At 47.3% G+C, this 27,721-nt stretch overlaps 2 protein-coding genes across 5 annotated transcripts in view; one reads left to right on the top strand and one right to left on the bottom strand.

Annotated features, from left to right (window-relative positions):
* Nucleotides 1-6,637, bottom strand: part of Iqgap3 (IQ motif containing GTPase activating protein 3) — a 41,799-nt gene extending 35,162 nt beyond the window's left edge. The window contains exons 1-4 of one of the 2 annotated variants that reach the window (NM_001191709.1): nucleotides 6,601-6,637; nucleotides 4,787-4,874; nucleotides 2,035-2,191; nucleotides 1,239-1,316 (exon numbers count right to left, since the gene is read on the bottom strand). In NM_001191709.1, the coding sequence (NP_001178638.1) occupies nucleotides 1,239-1,316; nucleotides 2,035-2,191; nucleotides 4,787-4,874; nucleotides 6,601-6,637 (360 nt within the window). Of the gene's footprint in view, nucleotides 1-1,238; nucleotides 1,317-2,023; nucleotides 2,192-4,786; nucleotides 4,875-6,600 lie in introns of those variants that run through there. The other variant, XM_063281833.1, reaches the window with a different exon arrangement.
* Nucleotides 6,638-15,646: 9,009 nt separating this feature from the next.
* Nucleotides 15,647-27,717, top strand: Ttc24 (tetratricopeptide repeat domain 24). Of its 3 annotated transcripts, XM_006232788.5 has the most exons (11): nucleotides 15,647-15,790; nucleotides 17,790-17,951; nucleotides 18,268-18,917; nucleotides 19,077-19,280; nucleotides 20,300-20,428; nucleotides 20,550-20,662; nucleotides 21,078-21,176; nucleotides 22,034-22,131; nucleotides 22,248-22,327; nucleotides 22,941-23,025; nucleotides 23,293-23,584. In XM_006232788.5, exons 2-11 carry the CDS (start codon nucleotides 17,923-17,925, stop codon nucleotides 23,372-23,374), a joined length of 1,569 nt encoding a protein of 522 aa, XP_006232850.1. In that variant the 5' UTR covers nucleotides 15,647-15,790; nucleotides 17,790-17,922; the 3' UTR covers nucleotides 23,375-23,584. The 3 variants fall into 3 exon arrangements, with proteins under 3 accessions (XP_006232850.1, XP_063138787.1, XP_063138786.1); XM_063282717.1 differs by lacking the exons at nucleotides 15,647-15,790; nucleotides 18,268-18,917 and having other exon boundaries at nucleotides 17,820-17,951; XM_063282716.1 differs by lacking the exons at nucleotides 15,647-15,790; nucleotides 17,790-17,951; nucleotides 23,293-23,584 and adding an exon at nucleotides 27,548-27,717 and having other exon boundaries at nucleotides 18,676-18,917.
* Nucleotides 27,718-27,721: the final 4 nt, after the last annotated feature.

Raw genomic sequence — 27,721 nt, 5'->3', positions numbered from 1 at the left:
AATGCCAGCTGAGTCCTGCTCACAGTCCCCACAGGTCACCAAGACTCTATCCTCCATGACTATACTGAAAAAGACCCCAGGAGGCTAAAGTTGGCAAACCATGATGAAGGGAGGAAAGATTTCCATGGACTGGTAACCACTGTGGGCATCGGGGCTCATCCCCATGGGGAAATCTGAACCAGCCCCCAGAGCACCTGTTCTGATTGTCCTCCCACTAAGGAAAAGGCAAATCCAGCCACTCATTTAGTAAAGTTGCCCCACCCCCACAGGAAGAGCACTGGACCGGAACTCACTATGTAGACAAGACTGGCTTTGAACTTATAAAAGATCTGCCTGCTTCTGCCTCCCAAGAGCTAGGATTAAAGGCATGTGGCATCAAGACAACCTTTTTTCTTTTGTTGAGAAAGGGTTCACTATATAATGCAGGCTGGCCTCAAACTCATGATCATGCTGTCCCAAGTGCTGAGATTACAGGTTTGCACCATCACACCCAGCAAAATGTGAATGGATGCCAACTTGTAGGAGTTGGTTCTCTTCTTCCACCATGTGGTGCCTGGGAATTGAACTCATGTTGTCAGGTTTAGCAGCAAGCTCCTCTACCTGCTAAGCCATCTTACCTCATCTTTGGTTACTGTCTTTTTTTTTTTTGGTTCTTTTTTTCTTCGGAGCTGGGGACCGAACCCAGGGCCTTGCGGTTCCTAGGCAAGCGCTCTACCACTGAGCTAAATCCCCAACCCCTTACCTCATCTTTTTATAGTTACCTTGGTACAGGGAAGAAACACAACGGACCCATACACTGTAGAATCCTGCCAGGCCTTAATTTGTATAGTGCTTTGCAAAGGGAATTTATATAAGCCATGCAATTCTCCTGCTAACACTATAGATGAGAATTACTATACTTGCTTTATAGATAAGAAACAAATTGGGATTCACAGAGGGAAAGGACGTGTAACATGAATACTGTGGGGTCTTCAGCCCAAGGCTCCAGCCTGAAGTCTCCCACCTGGGGATATGGTAGGCTCTTGCTTTACTCTGCAGTTCCAGTGGAAAGATGCCTGGCTTAAACAAGCCCCATATATACTACACGGGGGCGCCACCACATGACAGTACTGATGTGCCTCGGCCCAGGAGACCTTCCCTTCTTTCATCCACAGGGAGGCGAAGGCAGAGACCAGGCAACCATGTTCAAAGGCACAGAGCCTCAAAGAACTGTCCTCTTAGATCAAATGGAGTCTTACCGAAGGCAGACCGATGTGGGCTACCGCAGAAAGCCAGAAGTTGATGTTGTCCGTGTGCCGGAAATGCAAGCCGGTCGCCTGAAAGGGAGGAAAGAGGGAATGTTTCTACAGGTCTCAGGGCTCCCTATAGGAGGAGCCCAGATGTCAGCTTAAGTGGGGAAGAAGGGTAGGAGGAGCCAACAGACCCTGTTGGATCCACAAAGGAGCCTGTGGATCCTCTGCATCATGGAAGAGAAAAATGGCCGAAACCACCAGGAACAGAGATCCAACTAGACAGTGGAAAGGCAGGCACAGAGAGGGCAGCGCAGTAAGGCTTCCAAGCTGGACAAGATGCTTGGGCTGGTTAGAGCATGGAGAAGAGATACAGGACCAGTAAGGCCCTTCAAGGTGGCAAAGCCCATGAGCCTTGGAGTGTGCATTGTGGCTAGAAGAACCTCCAGGCCAGTCTCACCTCCTGGCACCTTATGGCCCAGGCAGCAGGGCTCCCTGCTATTAGGGGAGCACTCACCTGGCAGAGATGCCAGTGAATAGATACTGTCTGTACAATTATTTATAGACTTTTCCTCCTAAAAATGGCAGCGACAGGGCTTCTCAGTATAGCCAGCCCTGGTTGTCTTGGACATGTTTTGTAAATCAAGCTGGCCTCAAATTGGCAGATATCCACCTGATAGGCACGAGTACCACACCTGGTTCATCTATGGCACTTAAATTCCATGGTCACCAAACCCTCATAGCTGTGAGAAGGGGCGTCTTGGGAGGGAGAAATTATAAGGGGGATTAATTACACTGTGTCCACCTGGTATCGTAGCTGTTCCATGTCATAGATCTTCTTCAGGGGGACCACAGAGGGTGCAAAACAGTGGCCCAGCTTGGCCAGAAGCACTCCATTCCGGAGGCTCTCCTCCAGCTCCACAGGGGAAGGAAGCTCCTCCTTCAAGCACACCTCCATCCAGCTGTGAACAGGAGAGCATGTCTTACCCACTGGCAGGTAATACAGGTCCTGCTACCTGCAGGGCCTGCCCATCCCTCAAGTGACTTAACACACCAGGCCATCCCTAACTTCCCTTCTCTTCCTAGAGTCCCCACTTTCCCCAAACTGCCACAGAGGCCTAAATAAGCCAACCCTTTGCCTCGTTCACCTTGGAAAGCCTCCCTGACTGGCTCCCATACCTGCCTGTTGTAGCTGGTCTCTGCTACTTTATGTGTTCTTTTCCCCTCCCTTTAAAGATTTATCCAACCCTTAAATCCCTTGTTTGATAGAGGAGAAAGAGATCTCTAAATCTAATTTCTTTTCTTTTTGACTATGGCTATTAACAAACTACAATAAACCCACCCACCCCCTTAGCAACCATCACCAATGCCTCTTACAACCCTCACATTTATATACCCTCTAAAAAGGTCCCAAAATTCCAAACATCATACAGTAACTATCTGCAGCTGGCAAAAACCATGCCTTTGTTGGAGCAAATTATAGACAGTCGCTGTGGCAGTCTAAAGCAACCTCATATCCCTACGCCTGGGGTTAAAAACAAAAACACATTCTTATGGGGTTGGGGATTTGGCTCAGTGGTAGAGCGCTTGCCTAGCAAGTGCAAGGCCCTGGGTTCGGTCCCCAGCTCCGAAAAAAAGAAAGAAAAAAAAAAAAACCACATTCTTACAATATTTCTGTATTTTTAAGGAAACCAGCTGGGCATCATGTGCACGCCGTTAATCCCACCACTCGGGAGACAGAGGCGGGTGGATCTCTGTGAATTTGAGGCCAGTCTGTCTACAAAGCAAGTCCAGGACAGCCAGGGTTGGTTACACTGAGAAACCCTGTCTCAGAAAAAAGAAAGAGAGGGGAAGGGGGAGAGGGAGGGAGACCCAAAATTCCAAAACTGTCACTTCAGCCTGTCTTCAAGGACAGGTGTAGCCAGACTCTTACCCTGTTGTGTAAGGTAACTGCTCACTTTGTCTGGCTACATACCAGATTCAAACAAAATGGACTCTGCCATTTCTCTCCTTGTTTACAGTTCTGAGAACTTAGGTACAGAACGCTCATGTCTGATGGAATGACCTCCACAGCTCACTATGCAGTTCTGAGGATAATAAGAGTATTAGGGGCCCTGTGGTTTGATGGAAGAAGGACAGGACAAGGGACAGAAAAGCCTCACTCCCACTTCCCAACCCATCTCCCTCACTTCATCTCTGAAATTCAACTGCATTCTGCAGAAACGAGGCCAACATCAATGGTCTTGCCGGCTTCAGTGGGCTGATTCTGAGCACACTTTGACTATAAATGCATTTTACTGCTGGTGGCCATATAAGTCAAGCACAGTGAATCCTGGGGTAGATTCTCCAGATACTGAGCTCTACAATAGTATGTTTCCAAGGAGAGTCAAGCAGACCTTGCTTCTCGCAAGGGGAATGGAGAGATGGCTCAGAGTTAAGAGGTCCTGAGTCTGATTCCGGCACCCATATGGCAGCTCACAACATCTGTAACTCTAGTTCCAGTGGATCTGACACCCTCTTCTGGCCTTCAAGGGTACCAGACATGCACGTGGTCCTCAGACAAACATGCAGGCAAAACACTCAAATGCATTAAGTTAAATTAAAAAAAAATTCTTAAGGAAAGAAAAAGAGAGTGGGGAAGTGGCAAGCACTCAAGAGGTCAGAGTGCTTGCCACATAGGCATGAGGGCCTGAGCTCAAAGCCCCTGCACCCATATAAAAGCCCAGGCACAGCTACACTTGTAACCCCAGCAGCCTAGTTCCAGGTTCAGTGAAAGGCCTTGTCTAAGGAAAATAAGGTGTCTTCTATTGAACCTGAAACTAGTCAAGACTATGTTTGTTCCCCCACCCCCTATCCCCACCCCCCGTCAACCCCCAGACAGGGTTTCTCTGTGTAGCCCTGGCTGTCAGGGACTCTGTAGACCAGGCTGGCTTCGAACTCAGAGATCCACCTGACTCTACCTCCTGAGTGCTGGAATTAGAAATGGGTGCTACCACTGCCAGCCTTTTCAAGATAGGGTTTACGTGAAGTCCAGGCTGGTCTTAGACTTGCTATGTAGTTGAGGCTGACTTCTTTGAACTCTGTGTGTGGGAGTGGTGGGGGTGGGGTGCCTGTTCTTATGGGAACCCTTTTGCATGTGTGTGCACGTGCATGCAGAGGCCAGAGGCCGATGTGAGGTATCTTCCTTGATCGCTTGCCATCCTAGGTTTTGAGGCAGAGTCTCTCATTGAACCTAAAGTTCCCTAATTGGCTAAGCTGGCCAGCCAATAAATTCCATAGTTCTGCCCACCTCTGCCTCCCCAGGACTGGGATTCCAGGTACATGCTGCTGCAGCTGGCTTCTTCTGTGTGCCGTGGGTCTGAACTCGGGTCTTCACTTGTATGCCAGGCACTTTACTGAGCTACCTCCTTCTCAGCTGACCTTGAACTTTTTATCACCATGCCTAGCTCGACTTAACCATTTTAACTTGCCGTTTCCTGCAGCACAGCCCCTGTCTGCATTTGCTCTGGGGACAGGTGACTGGAATAGGAGAGATAGGGAAAGTGGACCCTGCTTACCGCTTGGCTTCCTCCAGCCGGCACAGGTACTGGTAGGCGACATTCTGTCGCCTCTGCTCATCCATCTCCTCAGCTGTGAGACGATCATCTAAATCGTGAGGGGAGATAGGCAAGGAGTGTGCATTAGATAGGAATCCCAGCGCCCACACTGGGCAGCTCGAAACTACCAACGCCCTCTTCTGGCTTCTGTGGGCACCCATACACACAAGGTGTATATTCACAGACACATGCACGTAAAGAAAAATGAATCTTAAAAAATAAAAGAAGACCTCAGCTCTGAAGCTGCTTCTGAACAAATTCCCTCAGCAGCCCCTTCAGAGCACAGAAACACTCTCTGTGCCCCAGTTCTTCCCACTGTCAGGGAGCATCCTTCTGTGCCAGAGACATTTCCTTCTTTCCTATGGAGTCATCTTCCCATCTTTCTCCTCTTTCTCAAGTCTACCTCATGAACCTCCTTCAGTGGCCCCAGCCAGACCTTTCACAGCTTTCCTCCGCTAGGAGTGTAGCTTCACATCGCAGCCTTCACTAGATGCTAACTTCTCAAAGTTGTGTTATCACGTGTGGTCCCTTGGGAGCACAGCTGACATGATCAACCATTAGCACAGTCAATCATTCATGCGATACCTTTCTGCCAGGCCCTGGGCTGGTGAGCATTCCTGTTTTGCCTTAGCCATGGTCTTTTTACCTCTCCATCTGTTTTTCACGGGGAACACAATATAAAAATAAACACAGGGTGCGGGACAACTTTTTGCAGGAGCAACAAACAAATATGCAGGAGAGCATGGTCGATTTGTCTTTGACTGGGCACTCCAGTCATTTTTACTCCTTATCCTATTTCCTCATCTTCGATATCCTGCCGTATGACTTCAGGAAGGGCTGGGCTTATTTGAATTGGCAGTTCAACAGACACACACAACCAAATACAGATTTGAAAGTGCTGGCCAACGGCAGAAAATCCATGGGTTGGTCTGAGGGAGTTTACAAGGAACAAGAGTTGGTTGTTGAAGCATGGAAAATAAACCAGTAAGTGAGTGACATCACCTCCGAGTTATGAGTTGGGGACTCAGCAAGATGGAATGGGAGGGGCCTCGAGCAAACAAGGACAGCGGCCTGGAGTATGCCTCCTGCGCACACAAGTCCACATACCAAAGGGTCTCAAAAAACAAACAAACAAACAAAACAACCACCACAAAATGATTTTCCTGGAACTCTCGTTCCTTCATGAGGTGGATGGACAGATTTTTGCTCTTTGTGTCCTAGTGGAGAAGGAGTAAAAAGAAAGCAGGTTTTCTTTTTCATTCAGATGATAGGGTGGAATCCTTTCAGCCCTTCCCATGAACCTGAGTTTCTCTCTAAGAAAGCAGTGGGGTAGCCCAGGCTGTTCTTTATGTACTATGTAGCTAAGAATGACCATGAACTTTTGACCTTCAGCCTCCACTTTGCAACTGTTGGAATTACCGGAGTGCACCGCCAAACCGGACCTCCAGGTTCTGCATTTTAAACAGCCAGGTGATCAGGCATCAAGTAATTTGGGAGGCAATGTTTCAATGAGGAATCCCGTCCCGTGGCACTTTTAGTAAGTATAGTAATTAATGAATTTTAAGGGGTCATCTAGATCATCTACATTCCCCTGACCCTAGAGCCTCAGAACCTGGGAATAAGGGGGAGCGCCCTTTGATGGTTCTGCCGCTCGGTTACCCTGCGCACACTTCGGCGAACTCCCCCAGCGAACTGTGCTCCGGGCAGCAACTCCCGCGAAGACCAAGCCCCACCAGCAGCACCCCGCACCACCCTCAGATCCTTCCCGCACTCACAGGCTGTCCGAGCCTGGCCTGCCGTGCAAGACTCCATGTTCCTTCTCCTGCCAGTTTTGAATCTCCCGCCTCTGGGACACCGCCCCTCACTACGGTCACGCTGGGATGGGACGCTTCCCGTTCGTGCCTCAGGGAATCCTGGGTTTTGTAGTTCCTCTTAGAGCTGGGGGCCATAGCTTAGGGCAGTGTCTTGATTTGCTCTTTCTCTAAGGCCCCCGCTGCCCAGCTGGCTTTTTAACAAATAGTCCCTGCCGCTGCCCTTCCTTTCACTAGCCTGTCCCACTTCCTATAGAATTCCCAGGACTCCCTGTGTGCTATTTGGTGTTATACTCTGAACTGGATGACAAATGCAGGGTTATACATGTTCTAGATCAGTGCTGTTATAGCAACAAGAGATAGACGTAGTCAAAAAGCTTGGAAGTCTGTGCCGCACGGAGGGAAAGATCCACTGCAGCGGAGGGTAGAGACCTTCCTAGTAGAGATTTCAGCAAATCTTGAGGCAGGAGAGAAAAACAGATTAATTAAAAGGGTATGGGAAGGAAATGGAGCCTCCCCCCTCCCAACACACACACACACACACACACACACACACACACACACACACACACACACACACACCATGCAGTCTGACTGAAATCGCCAGCTAAGGGTTAAGACTTCCTACTGGGGCTAGAGAGATGGGTCAGTGGTTCAGACCACTGGCTGCTCTTCCAGAGAATCCTGGTTCAGTTCCCCGCATTCATATGACAGCTTACAACTGCCTCAACTCCAGCTTCAGGGCATTTGACAACGTCACACAGACATGCATGCAGGCAAAACACCAATGCACATAAAATAAGAGAAACTAAATAAGTCATTAAAAAAAGACTTCTGGTAGAGCGCTTACCTAGGAAGCGCAAGGCCCTGGGTTCGGAAAAAAAGAACCAAAAAAAAAAAAAAAAAAAAAAAGACTTCACCTGGGGTGGTGGCACATTCTTTTAATACTAGGGGAGGCAGAGGCAGGCAGATCTCTGTGAGTTTGAGGCCGGTCCTGGTCTACAGAGCAAGTTCTAGGACAACCAGGGCTACACAGAGGAACCCTGTCTCAAAAAACAAGCAAACAACAGACTTCCTACACAACTAACAAAGTCGATGATGTGAAGATTACCTATAGAGACAATATTCTTTTTATACTGAAATATTTCAAATAAGAATGATGCAATATTCCAGCTCTGAAAAAAAGAAAAAAAAAAAGAATGACGCGCAATATGAGGAATAAACATGACCATACTTTATATACACATATGAAACTGCCAAAAGGAAAAAAGAAAAGAAAATCATGTTAAGATTACAGTGCACCATGCAGCACACGTGTGCCTTCTGATTTGGCCATATGAACCAGCAATGTGGAATGAAAGACTTAGGGTTCCCCAAGTTCCTTAGGGTTCCCATCACGTGGTAGCCTTTGGCAAGTATGGTAACTGCTAAATTTTAAGGAGCCATCTAAGTCATCGACATTCTTCTGATCCTGGAGCCCCAGAACTGGGAATTAAGAACATTGCTCTTCGAGGGCATTACAGAGCAAGAGAGCAGACACACACACATTACCTGCTCACTGCTACAGGCTCCCGCAGAGCCGTGCTCCCGCAGAGCCGTGCTCTGGGCAGACCCTCATATGCAATCCTGGGAATTGCACAATAAAAAAAATCTTTGTTTACAGTAAAAAACATAACTACCGTCTTGTGCAACCTTCCTGTCTGCCTATGGCCTCCCCTTCTTACCACGATCTTGTCCTGTGACAGCCACTATAGGATCCCACTAAGGTTGCTTGGCAGTCTTCTCAGACATAACTTCAGACGCCATGAAAACCTGATACACGGTTACTACAAAGGTACAGAAAGCATGACTCATGCAGAAGCTCACACCCAGCTTGGGTGTGTGTTCTCTTTTTCTCTACTAATACACGTGCTTAAATCTATATTCAAAACTCTTATTAATAAATGCCAATTCTTCATTCTGACATGTCCTGAAATTCTTTTCTGCAGCAAATTCAGAATCCTGGTTTCACTTAGTAGAAGTTTCTGGAAAAAAAAACCAAAACTCTCGGGCTACTACAGGTGGCAACATAAAGCTGTGTCTTTGGTTTTTTGGTTTTTTTTTTGTTTTTGTTTTTGTTTTTTTTTGGTTCTTTTTTTCGGAGCTGGGGACCGAACCCAGGGCCTTGCGCTTCCTAGGTAAGCGCTCTACCACTGAGCTAAATCCCCAGCCCAAGCTGTGTCTTTGGATCCTGACAATTGAAGCTGAAGATTGAAGAATTTCCCAGACAAAGGGGAGGGGCGTTCCACACAGTGGACACAGCTTGTGTAAGAATATTAGGGAAGGGGGTTGGGGATTTAGCTCAGTGGTAGGCCCTGGGTTCGGTCCCCAGCTCCGAAAAAAAGAAAAGAAAAAAAAATATTAGGGAAATTAAAGTTGCCTTAGTGATGTGAAAAACAGGTCAGCTAGGGAGGACACATTCTACTACACATCTTAGGCACTTTGCTAAGGTACTGGGTCTAACAAGCAACCACAAGCCCTTTAGAAGCAGGTCAGAGCGGCCTTACAGTTTAGAAAATATGACAGCAGGGAAGTGGAGAGAGGAAGACTGGATGCAGACTAATTGGGAAGCCTCACAGTGGCACAGAGGGGAGATGATACAGGCTTCGCTAATGACAATGATAACAACTGTGGTGGGAAAAGGGGGGGCATATTATGAGATCTGCTTTTCTGATCTGCATTTCTCCCTTCTCCACACGTTGTGCAAGCAGCAGGGTGGCCAAGACTCAAAGCCTCATGGCAGACATTAGAAAAGGCTCTGTAATGGTTACTGCTAATTGTCAACTTGATAAAACCTAGAGTCACCTGTACAGCAGGCCTCTGGGAAGCCTGTGAGGGATTATCTTGTCATGTTCATTTTTAATTTGGGGTGGGACCATTCCCTGGTCAGGGGACCCTAGAGTATACAAAGTGGAGGAGAGTAGCTGACCAGAAAGCACTGTACTCGTCCCTTTCCAGTTGTAGATACTCTATGTCAAGCTCTTGTTGCCTTGATGTCATTCCTCAAACATGAGCTAATATAAACCATCTTTCGCTTAAGTTGCCAGTGTTAAGTATATGAATGCTTTCTTGAGGTTGTAATATAATAACAAGAATCATCTATTTCCTTTCCTCCACCCTATCCCTTCTATATACCCCACTACTCTCCTTCAGATCCGCTCTGTGTATTTACAGGTTGTTATCAATGTTCTTCTTTTTTTTTTTTTTTTTCCGGAGCTGGGGACCGAACCCAGGGCCTTGCGCTTGCTAGGCAAGCGCTCTACCACTGAGCTAAATCCCCAACCCTGTTATCAATGTTCTTAAGGGATGGATGGCACCAGGCTTTGTATGTCTAAGTGGGCAATTATATCTTACCAATTGGGTCAAAGATTATTGTGTTGTGTGTTCTTTTATGTGACGGTTTGAGTGTAGGAAAGTGTGCGGTGGCCGGAGACACTAGGCCGCTGTGAGAGTTAGGATGTGTTTCCACCAAGATGTCTAGCAGATACCTTGGGGCACTGCAGTGTGACCTAGTGGGGATAAAAGAACCCTACTTTTTTTATTTTTTATATTTTTACAACAACAGGGCCTCCTTCCACCTTCCTGTGTCTTTACCTCTCTCTCCATCCCTAAAGAGCCCCCTTTCAGATCTCTTGTACCCTGCTGTTCCCTCTCTCTATTGTCCCCCACCCCCATCCTGGCTGTGGTTCCATTTTACTCTCCTGGTTTCTGCAGTCACTTCAGACTTTGTACTCACGTCTGTAGATCTGGACGTAGGAGCCTTCAGTGATGAAGGACACGCACACATTTGTCCCTCCTGGTCTCGATTTCCTCCCTCTAAGAACTTCTCTAGTTCCATTCATTCACTGGCAAAATGCGTGATCTCACTTTTCCTTACTGTTGAGAGGTATTCCATGGTGTATGCGCAGTTTCCATACCCAAGTGTTGGTCGAGGGCGGTTGGGTTCTTCCTGTTTCCAGCCTTTGTGACTAGAGCAGCAGTAAACATAGCTGAGCGAGTGTCTCAAGTAAGATGTTGAGGCCCCTTGAGCCAACACCAAGTGGTATAGCTCGGTCACATGGTAGATTTAATTTCAGCTATTTGAGAATTCTCCACGCTGATTTCCACAGGAGCTGTACCAGTTTACAATCTCCAACAGTGGGTATGAATGAGGGGTCCCTTCCCCCTCATCCTCTCCAGTGTGTGTTGTTCGTTGTGCTATCGATATTTGCCATTCTGCTAGGCTAAGATGAACTCACAGTTGTTTTGATTTGCATTTCTCTAATTACTAGGGACAAAGAACATTTTTTGAGATATTTCTTAGCCATTTTTTCCTTCATTGTAGAACTTTCTATGCAAGTTCCCGGCCCACCCATTTTTTGAATGGGTCACTTGTTCTTTTTTTTTTTTTTTTTTAAGATTTATTTATTTATACCAGTACACTGTAGCTGTTTTCAGACACACCAGAAGAGGGCATCGGATCCCTTTACAGATGGTTGCGAGCCACCACGTGGTTGCTGGGAATTGAACACAGGACCTCTGGAAGATCAGTCAGTGCTCTTAACCGCTGAGCCATCTCTCCAGCCCTGTTTTTGTTTTTGTTTTTGTTTTTTTTTCTTTTCTTTCTTTCGGAGCTGGGGAACGAACCCAGGGCCTTGCGCTTGCTAGACAAGCACTCTACCACTGAGCTAAATCCCCAACCCCAGCAAATGGAGCCCTCTTAAGGAGGTTCTTTCCTACGCCTATGTCATCCAGGCACTGCCTGTGTTTTTTTCCAGCAGTTTTGGGTTTTGCATGAGGTCTTGGATCCATTTGGAGTTAAATTTTGTGCAAGATATCAGACATGGGTCTAACATCATCCCAGCAACATTTGTTGAAGATGCTATCTTTTCTCCAATGTGTGGTTTTGGCTGAAGTCCTCTGTACTGACGTTCAGGTCTCCAGTTTTGTTCCTTTCGCCTATGCACCTGTTTTGATGCAAGCTGTGACTAGTTGTTTTTATTGCTATGGGCTTTTGGTTTGTTTTTTTGTGTGTTTGTTTGTTTATTTATTTTGCTATGACTCTGTACTATATCGTAAGATCTGGAATGGTAGTACCCTCCCCTCCAACTCTGTTCTTTTCACTCAGGGTTGTTTTGACTGTTTAGGGTCTTCTGTGGTTCCAGATAACATTTAAGTAACCAAGTGTAGTGGAGTACACCTTTAATCCCCAGTACTCTGGTGGATCTCTGCAAGTTCCAGGCCAGTCTTGTCTACAAAGTAAATTCCATTACACCGAAGGTGTTACACACACACACACACACACACACACACACACACACACACACACACACACACAAAACCTTCCTCAAAAAAAAATCTTTCTATTTCTGTGAAGAATGAGATGAAGATTTTGATTGGGGTTGCCTTGAGTCTGTAAATGGGTTTTTGTAGAACAGTCATTTTCATAACGTTAATTCTACAAATCCATGAGCATGGGATGTCTCTCTCTCTCTCCCCTGCCACCTCCAGAGGTTTAAAGTTTTTATTGTAGAAGTCTTTCACTTCTTAGTTATGTGTATTCCTTTTTTTTTTTTTTTTTTTTTTCGGAGCTGGGGACCGAACCCAGGGCCTTGCGCTTCCTAGGTAAGCGCTCTACCACTGAGCTAAACCCCCAGCCCCTAGTTATGTGTATTCTTAGACATTTTGTTTTCTTTGAGGCTATAATGAATGGGAGGGTGCCCACTCATGATCTTGTTGTATGTTTCTTGGTGTAGAAAAGTGCCAGTTGATTCTGTTTCCTGCTACCACGTTGAGTCTGTTTATTGCTTCTTTGACTTTTGGGGATCTCTAATGTATAGTCATTTGCAAGCAGGGAGAGCTTGACTTTCTTTCCCTGTTTGTATCTCTTTATTTTTTTTTTCTTTTCTTTTTTTTTTTTCGGAGCTGGGGACCGAACCCAGGGCCTTGCGCTTGCTAGGCAAGCGCTCTACCACTGAGTTAAATCCCCAACCCCTGTATCTCTTTAATTTCCTTTTCTTGCCTGATTGCTCCAGCTAGTACTTCAAGCCCCATGTTGAAAGGAGTGAGGATAGTGGACATCCCTGTTCGTTCCTCACTGCAGTGGGATTGCTTCAAGCTTTTCTCCGTTTAGGATGGTGTTGGCTGTGGGTTGCTCATATACAGCTTTCGTGTTGTATGTCCTCGCTCACCCTACATTTTCTAGGATCTTTGTCATGAAGGAATGTTGGATTTTGTCAAGTCTTTTCTGCATTCACTGAGCTCATTTTTTTTATCTTTAAGTCCACTTAGGTGTTTACATTTACTGGCTTGAATATGCTGAATCATCTCTGCATTGGGAATGAAGCCAACTCGGTCTTTTTTAATATATGTCTGCATTCTGTTTGCAAGTATTTTCTTGAGTCAGTGTTCATCAGAGATATTGGCCTGTAGTTTTCTTTTTTAAATTGAGTCTTTACCTGCTTAGGATATTGTAGAATGACTTTGTAGAAATTTGAGAGTAGTTCTGTTTTCTCTTTTCTTTTTCTTTCTTTCTCTTTCATTTATTTATTTACTCTTTTATGAGCCAAGGTTTCTCTGTATTTTTGGCTGTCCTGGAACTCATTCTGTGGACCAGACTGGCCTAGAATTCAAAGATCAGCCTACCTCTGCCTCTGTGTGGCCCATCACTGGCAAGTAGTGAAGGACTGACTGTAGATCTTCCTTGAGTGTCTGATAGAATTCTTCTGTGAATCCATCTGGCCTTGGATTTTTTTATTTAGCTCTTCTTGTCTTCCTAACTTTTAGAGCATTCATTTGTGCTCTTTCTGATTCTTTAATATAGGCACATTATACATTCCCCTTGTAGATCTCCCATCTGCGTGTCCCAGAGTTTGATGAGTTACAGGAATATTTGTTTGTTTATTTCTCCATTGACCCCAGTAACGAGTTGTTTAATCTCCATGAGTTTGCATACCGACTAGAATTTTTTTGGTGTCAATTTCAAGTTTTATTGCATTGTGTTCTGACAGGATTCCAGGAGTTAATTCCATCTTCCTCAATTTGTAAATGCTTGGGCCCCAGATATGGTCTACTTTAGAAAAGTTTCCGTGTCCAGCTGAGGGGAATGTGTATCCTTTGATGTCTGGGTGGTCTGCAGACATCTGCTACGTCCACTTGATGTGATGTCAGTGAACTATGTTCCTGTTTATTTTTTGTCCAAAGGACACAAGAAGGGTACTGACATCAACTCTCAATGGATGGAAGGTAATTTCTGTCTTTAAATACAGCAGTAGATTTAAAAAAAAAAAATGAAATTGAGCACCGCAGAGCTGGGTGCATGTATGTTTAGGATAGGGACGTCTTCTTGGTTAACTGTGCCTTTGGCTGGAAGGAAGTGTCCCCTTATCTCTTTTGATTTGTTCTAATTTGCTGCATTTTGTCAGCTATTAGCAATCCCTGCTCCTCCCTGGTTCCGTCTGATGGAGCGCCTTTCACTCTGAGGCAGTGCCTATCCTTAAAGCTAAGATGTGTGGGTTGGGGATTTAGCTCAGTGGTAGAGCGCTTGCCTATCAAGCACAACGCCCTGGGTTCAGTCCCCAGCTCCGGAAAAAAAAAAAAAAAAAAAAAAAAAGCTAAGATGTATTTCTTGGCAGCAACAGATAGGTGGATTTTGGGTTTTGGTTGCTTTTAAGATTTATTTATTTTATGAATGTGAGTACACTGTAGCTCTCCTCAGAAACATCAGAAGAGGGCATCAGATCCCATCACAGGTGGTTGTGAGCCACCATGTGGATGCTGGGATTTGAACTCAGGACCTCTGGAAGAGCAGTCAGTGCTCTTAACCACTGAGCCACCTCTCTAGCCCCTGGCTTTTCTTGATCAGTTCAAGTCTGTGGCTTTTGGAGAATTGAGTCCGCTGACGTTTAAAGTTATTATTGAAATGTATGTGTTAATTGTGATCACGTTGATTGTCGGTGTTGTTTGTATTCTCCCCATGATGTTCTGTGTTTTATTAGTTATGGAAGGAGTTGTAAGGATGTGGTGGATGTGCAGGGAACCAGATAATGGTTCAGAATGATGGAGGGTCCTGGAGGGGCCTCCTTAGGACCTTGGATAAAACACTTTCAGGCCCTGCCCCACCCCAGATTATCCTCAAGGAAAGCCTGCTGAATTTGGGGCCACTCAGTGGCCTAATTGGCCTGGACAGGCTGTACTAGCACCTCTGAAAGCCAAGCCAGACCAGAAGCTTCAGCCTGTCTGGAGCATGGATATGGCCCTGGGTACCAGGCCTGCACAAAAGCCTGTGTTGCAACTGTGGTCAGCGCATCTACTTCAGTAGTCTGTTTCTGGGAATGGCCTTTCTACTTAAAAAGCTTTTTCCCTAGGCAAATGGGAACATTTACATTTAGATGCAGCCATTGGTGGTAGGTTCCTGGGTTGGTGGGGTTTGTGAGTCCTGGTGATTGCAGGGCCTCCTGTCCTCTCATCAAACAGAACCTGGAGTTCACAGTGTATTCATATACATAAAATAAATGATTCTTAAAAAAAAAAAAACTTGGGGTTGGGGATTTAGCTCAGTGGTAGAGCGCTTGCCTAGCAAGCGCAAGGCCCTGGGTTCGGTCCCCAGCTCCGAAAAAAAGAAAAAAAAAAAAAAAACAAAAAAACAAAAAAAAACTTGCAGTCGCCCTGTAGCAGATGGAGTTCTTTGTCCTGTCACATCACTCTGAAAGGGAATGATAAGCAGGGCATGGTGACACAAACTGTAATCCCAGCACTCAGGAAGCTAGCTAAGGAAAGATCACCTCAAGAACCTCCCTTAATATTAAAATTAAAAAATAAGGTGGAAAGGGATAGATGATCTTCGTGGCTATAATTGGTTAATAGTCTCATGGCATTTTGATGTATTATTTGAAGGAGCTGGAAGATGTGTCTGCAGGGGTGGGGCAGCTGAGCAGGAAGGGGAAGGTGACTATGCCTGTGCACCATTAGGGTTCTCCGCTAAGATAGGCCAGCACAGCTGTCACTCAACGGATTACCTGAGAGTAGGGCACAGTGTCTGGTAACACAGTTCTGAGCTCCAAGCTAGTCAGAAGTAACCTGAGTCAGCAGACCCATTCCAGACAACCACTATGACTGTGAAGAAAACAGTAGAGAGGTAAGAGGTCCTGTGGTGGGGACAGCCAGGAGTGCCTCAAGGTGGGGAGCCTCATCTAGTCAGGATTTTGTGTGTTTTCAGAAGCAACTCTGCCTAAATTTCCCTCTCTCTCACCCTCCCTCTCTCCCTGCCTTTTCTCCACCACTAAGCTAAATCCCCAACCCCAGAGAATATTTATTTGAAAAGAGGCATCCCTTCTGCCTTCTCTCTGTAAAAGAGAAAAAAGTGTGTGTGTGGGGGGGTCACTTTTCAGCTTTTTTTCTGTTTCCTGGGGAGAGAGGGAGTCCAGGAGGAATGTGCTGATGAGAGGAATGTTTCTGAACCTGAGCTCTCTGGGGACCAGAGCAGAAACCGCCTGACAGAAAGTAGAGGAGATAACAGGAAGGGCATAGACATTGCAGACAGACCCCTCCCACATCGGCCTCAGCTTTGAGTGCCCAGGGCTAGACTGGCACACACCGGAGCTGACTGTGCTGTATTCCCATTGGTTTATAAAGCAGCAGCACATGTTCACAAGACCTTGCATGAGAGGTGAGAGGGTAGCCCTGTCTATGCTGTTTGGCTTTTGTGACCTTGTTGGCCTGGACTCACTATGCAAACCAGACTGGCCTTGAACTCACAGAGATCTGCCTGTCTTTATATCCTGACTTGGGGTTAAAGGTGAGTGCTGCTGTCATAGCCTTTGTTTGTTTGTTTGTTTTGTTTTGAGGGAAATGCTGGGGCTCAGATCGGCTGAAAGACAGACTGAGTACTTTTTGATTGCAGAGACCTGAGCTCAGTTCCCAGCCCTGAGTTCACCAGGCAGCTCATAAGCAACTGGAAGTTCAGCTCCAAGTGATTCAAAGCCTCTGGTGCACAAACCCACATGCACTCATGTACACATAATTCAAAATAACAAAAATAAATCCTTTAGAAGTTGACTAAAAGATGGTAATCCCCAGGGAATGGCAGATGGTGGGTGCACAGTTGAGTCCTTGTAGTGTCACTGAAATGGACCTTTGAAGATGATTTTAAATTGTATGTGTTGCTGGTCCCCCGCCCCCACCCTGTGATACAGATTTTCTGTATATCTCTGGTTGTCTGGAAGAGCAGGCTGGCCTCGATCTCAGAGGTCTACCCGCCTTTGCCTCCTGAGTGCTAGGATTAAAGGTCTGTGCCACCACACCAGGCTTAAAATATTTTATTTTTAAAATTATGTGTAAGGAAGCGCAAGGCCCTGGGTTCGGTCCCCAGCTCTGAAAAAAAGAACCAAAAAAAAAAATTATGTGTATGTGTATATGTGTATGTCAGTACAAGTGACTGCAGAAGTCACAAAGTGAGTCACAGAAGTGACTAATTTAAAAGTTCACTAACCTTTTAAAGATATATATTTTTGTTTTAAGTAAATGTGTGTGTGTGTGTGTGTGTGTGTGTGTGTGTGTGTGTGTGTGCGCGCGCACCGGAGACTTTGGATTCCCTGAAGCTGCAGTTACAGGTGGTTGTGAGCAAGCTGTCTGACCTGGTACTGGGAACAAAATTCAGAACCTCTGGAAAAAGCAGTAAATGCTCTTAATTGCTAAGCCATCTCTCCAGCCTTTTAAAAACTTATTTTTATTTTATTATGACTGTTTTGCTTGCATGTATGTCTGTGCGCCAAGTGTGTATGATGCCCTCAGAGACAAGGAAGAGGAGTTGGAGCTGCTGGAACTGGAGTTACAGATGGTTTCAGTCACCATGTGGGTCCTGGGAACCAAACCTGAACCCTTTGGCAGACCAACACATGCTCTTACCTGCCGGGCCAGTGCTCCCACCCCAACCCTTCAGTAAACTCTCACTGAAGATCTAATTGCCTTCAACTCATTCCCAGACTAGTGACACAGTGTGCTAAATGCAGCCGGTGGTGCAGCTCCATGGCAGAGTGCTTGCCTTGAAAGTTGCATTTAATCCCGAATACTGGGGGCAGACGTTAGGGCAAGACTTAGGGAGAAAAATCCTGTGAAATCAAAACTTTTGTTTGCAGGGACTTTTGTTTGGTCTGGTTTTGGTTTTGGTGACATGGAGGATTGGATTCACAGAAGCAGCTTTCAGAAAGTTACTTGGTCTGAGTTCCTGACAAAGAACTTGGAAGAGCTCTAAAGAGAGAGGGAGTCAAAATGCTGCCCAGTGGGACACAGGAAGTAAGGTAAGAGGTCAGAGGAAAATCCTTGGTCCCTGGAGGTCAGAGGTGACCAAATTTCCCTTGAGGGCTCCTACTTGGAAGGGTAGAGGGAGAGAGCTAAGACTGACAAGCTGGGGGTTAGGGATTTAGCTCAGTGGTAGAGCACTTGCCTAGCAAGAACAAGGCCCTGGGTTCGGTCCCCAGCTCCGAAAAAAAGAAAAAAAAAAAAAAAGACTGACATGCTGACCCCTCTGTTCATTGTATCAACCCTGGGTCTTCCCCTATCCCCTGAGGACAGCCACTAGAAGCTTGAGACTGTGCCCAAACCCCCAAACTGCAGGAAGAAAAAAGAGAAAAAGAAGAGGCTGCAAGAAGAAGCCAAGATCCAGAGCCTCACCAGGGCTGGCCACAGGGCCTTGCATGCTGCCCAGATTCAGGAGGCCTTGGGCAGCTTCCAGAAGGCCTTCCTGCTGGCCTCCAAGGCCCCATCAACCAGAGATAGCCCTGTTCTTCGAGCCTGTGCCTTCAACCTAGGGGCTGCCTATGTGGAGACTGGAGACCCAGCCACAGGTCTTGAGCTACTTCTGAGAGCCCGTCCTGAAGAGAAGTCTGCAGGCTGGTGTCATGGCGACCAGTGTTTCAATGTGGCTTTGGCCTATCATTCCCTTGGTGACCTGACTCAAGCTTTGGACTGGTACTGCAGGGCTTTGGGCCATTACCAGCCACAGAGCTACCATGGGGAAGCACAGGCAAAAATAGGAGCCTGCTACCAGGCCCTGGGCTGGCCCAAGCAAGCAGCCTGCAGTTTGCAGGAAGCTAGCCAGGCCTATGCTCACACAGGCCGGCTCTGGGATGCAGCCCTGGCTCAGGTGGCTGCTGTGAGATGTATGCTGAGCAGCCGGCAGTATAGACTGAGTGAAGTGTTGCAGGCTCTGGAGGAGAGCCGTAAGCTTGCTGATGCTGACCGGGGCGCTGACCAGGGACTGCTGGGTGAGCCTTAATAAACAAGGTGTGAGATCTAAAGAGGTGCTGAGCCTAAGCCTGGCAGTGTCCTGAGGGTTGGGGGACCTGGAGGAGTGGGTCAGGAGCTATACATGAGCCTTAGCTGCAGCTCACCTGACTATCAGTGACTTTGCTTCTATTCTCCAGGGCCATTCTACAATGATGTAGGCATGGGTTACTTCCAACTCCAGCTGTTCCCTCTGGCAGTAGAGGCCTTCCTGCAGGCCCTACCCCTGTGTCGACAGGCAGCAGAGCAGGCTACAGTGCTTCAAAACCTTGGAATGACCCACAATGTCCTTGGCAACTATTGGGAAGCGCAGGAGTTTCACCAGAAGGCTGTCGATCTGCATGGTGGGTCCCAGGGGCTGGGGAATGGGGCCAGGACTAAAGGATTAAAAAGAAGTTTCATGCCTGGGGGGAGGAGAGGGTGTGTGTGTGTGTGTGTGTGTGTGTGTGTACATATATACACATAGATCTGAAGTGCTTGCCCTGGTTCGGTTGCCAGCACCACATAAACCAAGTGCTCATCTGCACTCCCAGTGCTCAGTAGGGGGAGGCAAGCGAATCAGAAGCTTTAAGTTATCCTTGGCTACATAGTCAAATTCCAGCCCAGCTCAGGTTACATGGTATCCTGTCAAAGAAGAAAAAGAATAAAGTGTTTCCAATGAACCTGGTGGTAGCCGAAGAGTTGGGAGGGGACTGAGGAGTCTGGGTCCTGACCTGTACAGCTCTACACCCAGAGCCCTGACTGGCTGGATCTCTGGGAGCAATTATTAGGCTGGAACTACCTGGTCCTCTGACTCCCATCTGTGCACAGCCATACACCTCCAGAAATAAGTATGAAAAAAATGAAAAAGTAATGGGTAGCTGGGGGCGTGGCTCGGTGGCAAAGCACTTGCCTGGTGTACACAGGGCCCTGTTCCATTCCCAGTACTACACAAACACACACAAAAATAAAACACAGCATCCAATCACACAAGTGGGACTGTAACTATGACCTGGGTGCCCAGCACCTAAAGAGTTTTTTAACCTGCCTGGTATGGCGGTGCACACCTTTGATCCCAGCACTCCAGAGGTAGAGACAGATCTCTGATTTTTTTTATTATATTTATTTATTTATTTATTTATTTATTTATTTATTTATTTATTTATTTTTGCCTCAACCTATTAACATAGTCTCCCAACTTGCTAGGGACATATTTGGGGTAAAACGAGGTGAGAGGCTTAACTTGAATAGCTTAGGTCTTTGTGGGTCACCTAGAGGTACTGAGGCTGGGCTTTGGCACTCCTGGCACCCTCTCCTGCTGAGGGCAAGGTCTCAATGCCCCAGGAACCAAGTCCCTATTCAAACGGATCTGTTCTGATTTCAGGCTCTGTGGGCCAGCGGTGGGAGCAGGGTCGCAGCTTTAGCGGCCTGGCATTTTCACTGAGCCAGCTGGGGGACCACAGGGCTGCCTGGGACAGCTATTTGCATGCCCTGCAGGCTGCCCAAGACACTGGTAAGAATGAGAGGGTTAGCTTGGAACTCAGGGTGGGGGACGCAAAGACCGAGGGTATACAATGCCGGGAGGGTCTGTGGAACAGGGAACACGAAAAGATCTTTCAAGTTCTCTTCCTTAGGGGACGTGAAGGGACAGTGGCAGGCGTGTGAGGGCCTTGGGGCAGCTGCAGCCAGACTGGGGCAACATGACCAAGCCTTGAAATATTATAAGGAAGCGCTGGCCCTGTGTCAGGTGAGACCCTCCATGATGGCCTCCGACTTCCTGCTTTCCCCTCCTGCAGAGTAGCTTTCTCCGGCTGATACTGCTGGCCTCGCTCCTTGCTCCCTCCACCTATTTACCGATTAGAAACACCATAATACCAGGTCCAGGTCTGTTACCTGGGGGAAGAGGCAGTCTGCCTACAGTTTTGTGCTCAGTGGCATAGTGGCCTGGTGGCATGGTGGCGGTGCACAAAGGGGGAATCAGACCCCTCACTCTTTCCCTCTATCCCTTTTCTTTTTTTTCTTTTTCGGAGCTGGGGACCGAACCCAGGGCCTTGCGCTTGCTAGGCAAGCGCTCTACCACTGAGCTGAATCCCCAACCCCCCTTTTCTATTTTTGCAGATGGCTCAGGCCATCCTCATTCCAATCCTGTCCCTCCTCCCCAGCACGAACCAAGTTCTATACGAGAGCGGCTTGTGGCCAAACTGGCAGATGCCACGCGGACCTTCGTGACTCAGGAGAAGCTAGCCCAGGCTCATTTTCTGGTAGTATAACACCTAAGACCAGGAGGTGGGAGTGGGGACGAGATGCTCCAGAAAGGATGTACTCAGGAATGCCATACTTAAAACCACTCCGTGTTCATTTGCCCCTGGGCTTGCATGAGGGATGCATGTATATCAGGTTATGGGGGGTGGGGCAGGGAGGTGGATGGAGATTGTGACATACCTTTTATACACGGGCTGTTTCTCCGGACTTTAGCTGAGGTCACAAGCCCCATTGGGTTAAGGCCAAGGCCTTCAGGCATTTGTGTGAAGAGTTGGGAGGCCGTTCTTGGGTGCAATTCCCTAAATGGCCACAGGATGGGGGTGGTGCTCCAAGAAAACTCCAGGAGCTGTCTCGTTGGTAGGGCTTCTTCAGGGCCTCTTGGACTCATCTACTTCTACCTCATTTTGCCTCCCAGTCTCTCTCCACCAGGTCATGGGCTCTTGAAATGCTTTCCTCTATAGGAAACGTCCTCTCACCACAAGAATGGATATTTATGCTTTATTATAGGGACTCAATGGGTTCAATGCCCTCTTGTTTTAAAGCCCAGGACACTGTATAATCTTCAAACACAGTTAAATTCACCTGAAGCAGAGAGGGTGTAGTTCAGTTGTAGAATGCTCGCCCAGCAAACATGAGTCCCTAGGTTCAGTTACCATACTGGGATAGAGGTAGTTATCCTGGAGGTAGGGGGTTGGATTAAAAGTCAAAAAAAAGTCTTAGGCCTCAGGGCAAGGCCTTCCACTAACTCTGACAAGCACACAGAGCCTCTGATCCAGCACCTAAGTCTGTGTGGGGACACTGTGGGGCAGTGATAGCAAGGCGGGTTTCCCCATGCCATGTTCTCTGAATTCACCAGCCATCTGTTCCTGGAAAACTCCAGACTTCATGGGAGGCCTCCCTAGAGGCAAAGAACTCAGCTAGGGTACACAGTAGTGCAGAAGATGCCCAGGACAGGTGAGCCAAGCAGTCCCGACCTGGTAGAAGAGGGTTTGCTGGCGGGGGGTGGGAAGCTGACCCCTGGGGTGTCCCACAGCCTGGCCACATCCAGTCTGTCCCTGAAAACCTTTCAGTAGGTCAGAAGAAGGCCGTGAGAAGAAAAAGGAGGGGCTGATGAACATGACTATTGTGTTAGAACCTCAGAGACAGGACTGTGAGTGGAAAGATTGGGGGGGGGTGGGAGGAACACGCCCAACTCCTGCCGTCGGAATCCTCATCATCACCTTCCTGGTTCTCCCACCTATGCCTGTCACCCACCCCTGGCATCCCAGGTTGCCGACCCCTGCCTGCAGCAGCGTTTCCACATTTCTGCTCATCTTTGGGGGCCTGGCCCATTTCTCCAAGGCCTTCCCAGATGTGTGTTGCCTGTTCCCTAGCTTTCATTTCAGCATCTTAAACTTTGTATCTTAGAGCACAGGGTGTGGAGAGCCAGCTCCATGTCAGGCACTGGGGCCTTAGGCTTTACTCCTTACTGGGCTGTCCCTGGAAACTCTCAAGCTCAGGGAGCTGAAGGCCTTACCATTTGGTGAGCTGGCTTAGATTCCTGATGTGTGTCCAGGGTCTTTCCTTCTAGGGAACAGTCCTCCATCATTAGGCAATTCGTGTGGACCAAGCACCTGGCTTGTCCAGGGCATCCTCGAGGATGTGACCGATACATGGCTAGATATTCACCCACCTGTCCCCACCTTCGCTTCTTCCTCTTTCCCACTGTGATGTCCTGGTTATGAAGAGGCCTGTAATAAATGTATCCAACCCCCTCCATCCAGGCTTAGGAGCCTCAGAACATCTTCCATCTGGAGGCCCATGGCCCAGAGGAGTGGAACATCTCGTCAACACAGCACCCAACAATAGGTAAGTCCTAGAGGAGGGCGGGGGCCTGGAGGATGGGCGGCTCCAGTAAAGAGGTAGCTTGTGGTGATTTTAACTGAGCAGGGCCACTGTTAGGTTGAGGGAAGAAAACATCTAGTGCTTGGCAGTATCCCAGGCTCCTGCAAGGCCTGTCTGCAGGCATGAGAAAGGCAGAGTCCTAAAGAAAACAGGGTTGAGAAGCTGCAGCCAGGGAGGCAGCCTCCTGTGCTTCTGCAGTTGCCCCATGACAGGCTCCTCTGCCTTGTTTAGGTCATCCATAGGGACCAAGGAAGCCCTGGGCAGGAACCTCCAGAGGACATCCATCCAGTCTGGCCTCTGCACCATCGTGTGACCTAGACCTGTTGGCTGCAGCGCTCACCTCCACAGGAACTTCCCAGTAGAGGCCTTTAGGGCCTTGGGGAGGACCTTCAGTATGGATGTGGGCATGGTGAACAGACAGCCAAGGGTTCTGCTGACTCCACATTGAGATTCTCTTTGCTCTTCTTTGGGGGAAGGTCTTTAACTCAGTAGACCAAAACAAAAAGCAAAACCTGGGAAATGAGCAGTGAGCACTGACCCTTGCTTTTCTGGGTTAGAATGTCGTGACTGTTAAAGTTTTCCCCAGTTCTAAAAATGACCCCCCCCCCCAGCTCAGATGACTTGGAATCACTGAGCTTCTCCATGTCCCCTTTTCACATGGGAGGCATGAATGCCACACAGCAGCAGATAAGAGAGCAGAGGCTCCCATCACTGTCCCCATGCGTATCTGAGGTCACGGCAACAATAATGATGCTTTGACATTTTTTGAGCTTCACACCCTGAACACTTTACAGGTATTTCCTCACAGGAATGCAGGAGGAAAAGAGAAGGCTGGGCATGGTGACACAGGCCTATGATCCTAAAGCTCAGAGAAGGCAGGAAGATCACTGCTTCAAGGCCAGCCTGCGCTACGTAGCAAGACTTTATCTCAAAAAAACAAAACAACTAGGGAGTCCAAGATTGGCAGATCTCTGGGAGTTTGAGGTTAACCTGGTCTACATAGAAAATTCAGGCCAGCCAGGGCTATATAGTGAGACAGTATTTCAACAAACAAACAAACAAACAAACAAAAACAAAAAACAAAAATCCAACAATAAAAACCAAGATGAGGAAAAGAAAGCTCAGAGGCTAAATGGGTTAAAGATTCAGTCATACCAACAGGACCTGGAGGCAGAACTGAGTGACACAGCCCACTGTACAGCCCTACCCCCACCCCACTCCCACCTGAGCTGGCCCGCAGTCCGATGTGATTTAGTACAAAATGCAAATCTGGGACCTAAGTGTAAAAAGAAGCATTGTTTCTACAAAGCTGAGTTGGATCCTTAACAGACTCGTTCAATTTAGGTCACTTTTCGGTTTGTTTCTGTTTATTTTGCTTGCGGCTAGGGACTGGAGGCATAACAGGGCATCCTGTGCTAAGCAAGCATTCCACAGCTGGCTCCAGGCCAAGGTTAGTCACTTTCAAAAGCTGCAGTTGAATTAGACACAAGCAAGGGAGGTTTTACAAAGTGGCCCAAGTCTTAAGATTCTAGAGTAATCTGGCACTCTGCTTGCTTCAGACCATAAGCGGATTCCCTTTAAAGAAACAAACTAAGGCTGGGGAGAGGGGGAAGCCGTTAGAGTACCAACTGCTCTTCTAGATGACCTGGGTCCATTCCCCAGCACTTACAGGGCAGCTCACAACTGTCTGTAGCTCCAGCAGATCCTGATAACCTCACAGAGACACATATATAGACAAAAACCAATGCACATAAAATAGAGTCAATCCTAAAGATGCAAAGTGGGAGTGGGCGGTGTTGGAGAGAACGTTAAGAGCGTTTGTTTTTCTTCTAAAGAGCTGGGGCTTGATTCTCAGATCTCACATGGTAAATCACAACTGTCCATAACTCAAGTTCCAGGGGATCAGGGCCTTGAGACTTCTGAGGGCATCAGGCATATATATGGTACACAGACATACACACAGGCAAAGCACTCATACACATAAAATAAAATAAATCTATTTTTTTTAAAGAAGCAAACTGGAAATTGCAGTCAACGGGTAACTGGTAAGGTTTGTATAAAAAAAATTTGGAATCTTGCCAGGTGGCACACAACTTTAATCCCAGCTCTCAGGAGGCAGAGGCAGGTGGATCTCTTGAGGGCTCCTCTCCCTGTCCCTCCTGTCACAGTAAGTGCTCTTAACTGCTGACACATCTCTACAGCCCTGACTCTGACATAACATGGGGTTTCCACTGCATAGCTGCAGGGACTGGGAAAGTACCTCCGTGATAAAGAGCTTGGCTAGCGTGCACAGGCCATCCAGGGAGGAAGGAAAAGGCAGCTCCACTTACAGCGTCAAGCCAGCTAGTTTTATGACAACTTGAAACAAGCTAGAGTTATCTGAAAGGAGGGAACCTTGACTGAAAATGCCTCCATAAGTTCCAGCCGCAGGGCATTTCCTTAATTAGCCATGGGGGAGTACCCAGACCATTGTAAGTGGTGCCATCCTCGGGCTGGCGGTCCTGGTTCTATAAGAAAACAGGCTGAGCAAGCCAGCACACCTCCATGGCCTCTGCATCAGTTCCTGCTCCAGGTTCCTGACTTTCTTGATGATGTGCTGTGATGTGGAAGTGTAAGCTAAATGGACCCTTTCCTCCTCAACTTACTTGTTGGTCACAAATCATCACAGCAACAGTGACTCTCAGACTAAGACAAGCATCCTACCTTCACTCCAGCCCAGTAACAAGAAAAGAAGCAGAGGACAGCTTTTAAAAGTACACCATGAAGCCAGGCATAGTGTTGTATTCCTTTAATCTCAGCACTTAGAATGAAGAGAGAGGCAGTTCTGTGTGTTCAAGACCAGCCTGGTATACATAGTGAGTTCCAGGACAGCCAAGCTCAGGGTAAGACCCTGTTTCAAAAACAAACAAAAAAATCAAGCAAACAATGCATCCCTCCAAAAGAGTACTCTATGGGAGTGGCTCTACAGCTCTGTCTGTCTGCCTATCCATATCATTTCTGTTCATAAGTGGTCAACATTTAATTGCATGGTCATTCTTACCGGCTGGAAAGAGAGTAGAAAATATTCGGTTTTGCTGTGCGGCCACGCAAACGTGAATATCAGGATTTGCTAGGAAAGGAGGGATGGGTTTTGAGGTGCAAATGATGGTGTGTGCCACCCATGAATGTTGTGATTGCATCAGGCCCCTAACCAACCACATTGCCTTACCCATTTATCTGATCGAGTAGTCTTATCTATGATAGGCTACAAACACATTATGGGTTTGGCAGAATTAAAATGGAATCTAGATGCAAAATCTCTGGGACTCAGCAGGGACTCAATCCATGTGACTCTCGCTTGGACTTGGAACCACTCCTCAAGGAAAACCTAAAAGGCTGCCAGGCGGCAACAAAGGGGATTGGTGCTCAGAGGCGGCCTTCCTGGAGACAGCTCTTATCGGTTGTCTCCTGAGTTCTGTGGATGGGATGTTTTTGGAATTGCTCTATAGTTACTCCCATCAGAATGAAGCCAAGCAGGATAAGTCATTATTATCTTTCTGTACCAGGATAAGTTGCAGAAGGCTGTAAGGCCAGCCTGTCACTGGGCACTGGGCAGCTCTTTTGTTTTGTTTTGTTTTGTTTTGTTTCCTCTTTGAAACAGGAATAATAGCGATGCTATGAGATGAGGTGATGGTTCATGTTAGCATCTGGCATGTTTAAGTGTTTAACATATCTATGCTAAATAAACATGTTTCACATTGTGTTTTAAAAATGAATCTTCAGAATCACTAAACTTAAATAAAGCCAGCCACAGTGGCCCAGACCCGGGATCTCAACAGGAGGGAGGATCAGGGATGTAAAGCCATCTTTGGCAACATAAGATCCAGGGCAGCCTAGGCCACAGGGAATCTGACACCTCTGGTTCCTGAGGTACCTGAGGTCATGTGCACATACCCACACTCTGAAACAATCAAGAACAAAACCAAAAGTAAACTAAATAAATATTTTCCAGAAAATGCGTAAGAAGTCTTGAGTAACTTGCAAAGGTGAAGTCACTCACATGCTAGTGAAATCAGAAAATAAAGCTAGTGAGGTCCTGGGTAAGACCATGGAACCTCGGACTCAAAGCACAACTACACGAGCAATCTAAAGTTCCTGCCACTATCGCAGCCTTACAAATTCTATACATCAAATAAGTAAAATAGACAGGGCAGAGGCCCACAAAATGACTTAGAGGGTAAGGGCACTGAGCACCAAGCTTGACAACCTGTGATTGATCCTCAGATCTTACAGTGTAGAAGAGAGACAGGACGCACAGAAATTGTCCTCTGACCTCTGTATGTGCAACAGGGCACGTGCATGCCTCCTCCCTCCAACAATTTTAAATATTAAAAACAAACAAAAGCAGGGGTAGCGGGAGGTCAAAGATATTCCCTAGAAGAGATAATAATTCTTTTATAATTAAAAAAGCTGGGCACGATACATGTGTGCAATTCCCACCTCTCAGCAAGGACGCTGAAGGCAATAGAGCTGCTTCGAGATAGAGGCCAGCCAGGACCACAGAGGGAGTGAAGCACATCTGGAACTCTGCAACGTTGGGGAAAGGTGAGAACGCAGGCCGGAACGAAGGTGCGCGGAACGTGTGATAGTCTGGGACTGGGAACCGACGGTTCCTGGCAAA

The sequence above is a fragment of the Rattus norvegicus genome, chromosome 2 (assembly GCF_036323735.1).
Source record: "Rattus norvegicus strain BN/NHsdMcwi chromosome 2, GRCr8, whole genome shotgun sequence".
NCBI classification, from domain to species: Eukaryota; Metazoa; Chordata; class Mammalia; order Rodentia; family Muridae; genus Rattus; species Rattus norvegicus.
This window is presented reverse-complemented; position numbering and strand designations above follow the sequence as displayed.

What these genes read in the sequence shown, in the direction of transcription:
- Ttc24 (XM_006232788.5), top strand. Translation starts at nt 17,923, where the DNA reads ATGCTGCCCAGTGGGACACAGGAAGTAAG. An exon ending in TAGCCCAGGCTCATTTTCTG is followed by an intron (nt 21,177 to 22,033) that starts GTAGTATAACAC and finishes TGAATTCACCAG; the next exon opens with CCATCTGTTCCTGGAAAACT. An exon ending in AACACAGCACCCAACAATAG is followed by an intron (nt 23,026 to 23,292) that starts GTAAGTCCTAGA and finishes TGCCTTGTTTAG; the next exon opens with GTCATCCATAGGGACCAAGG.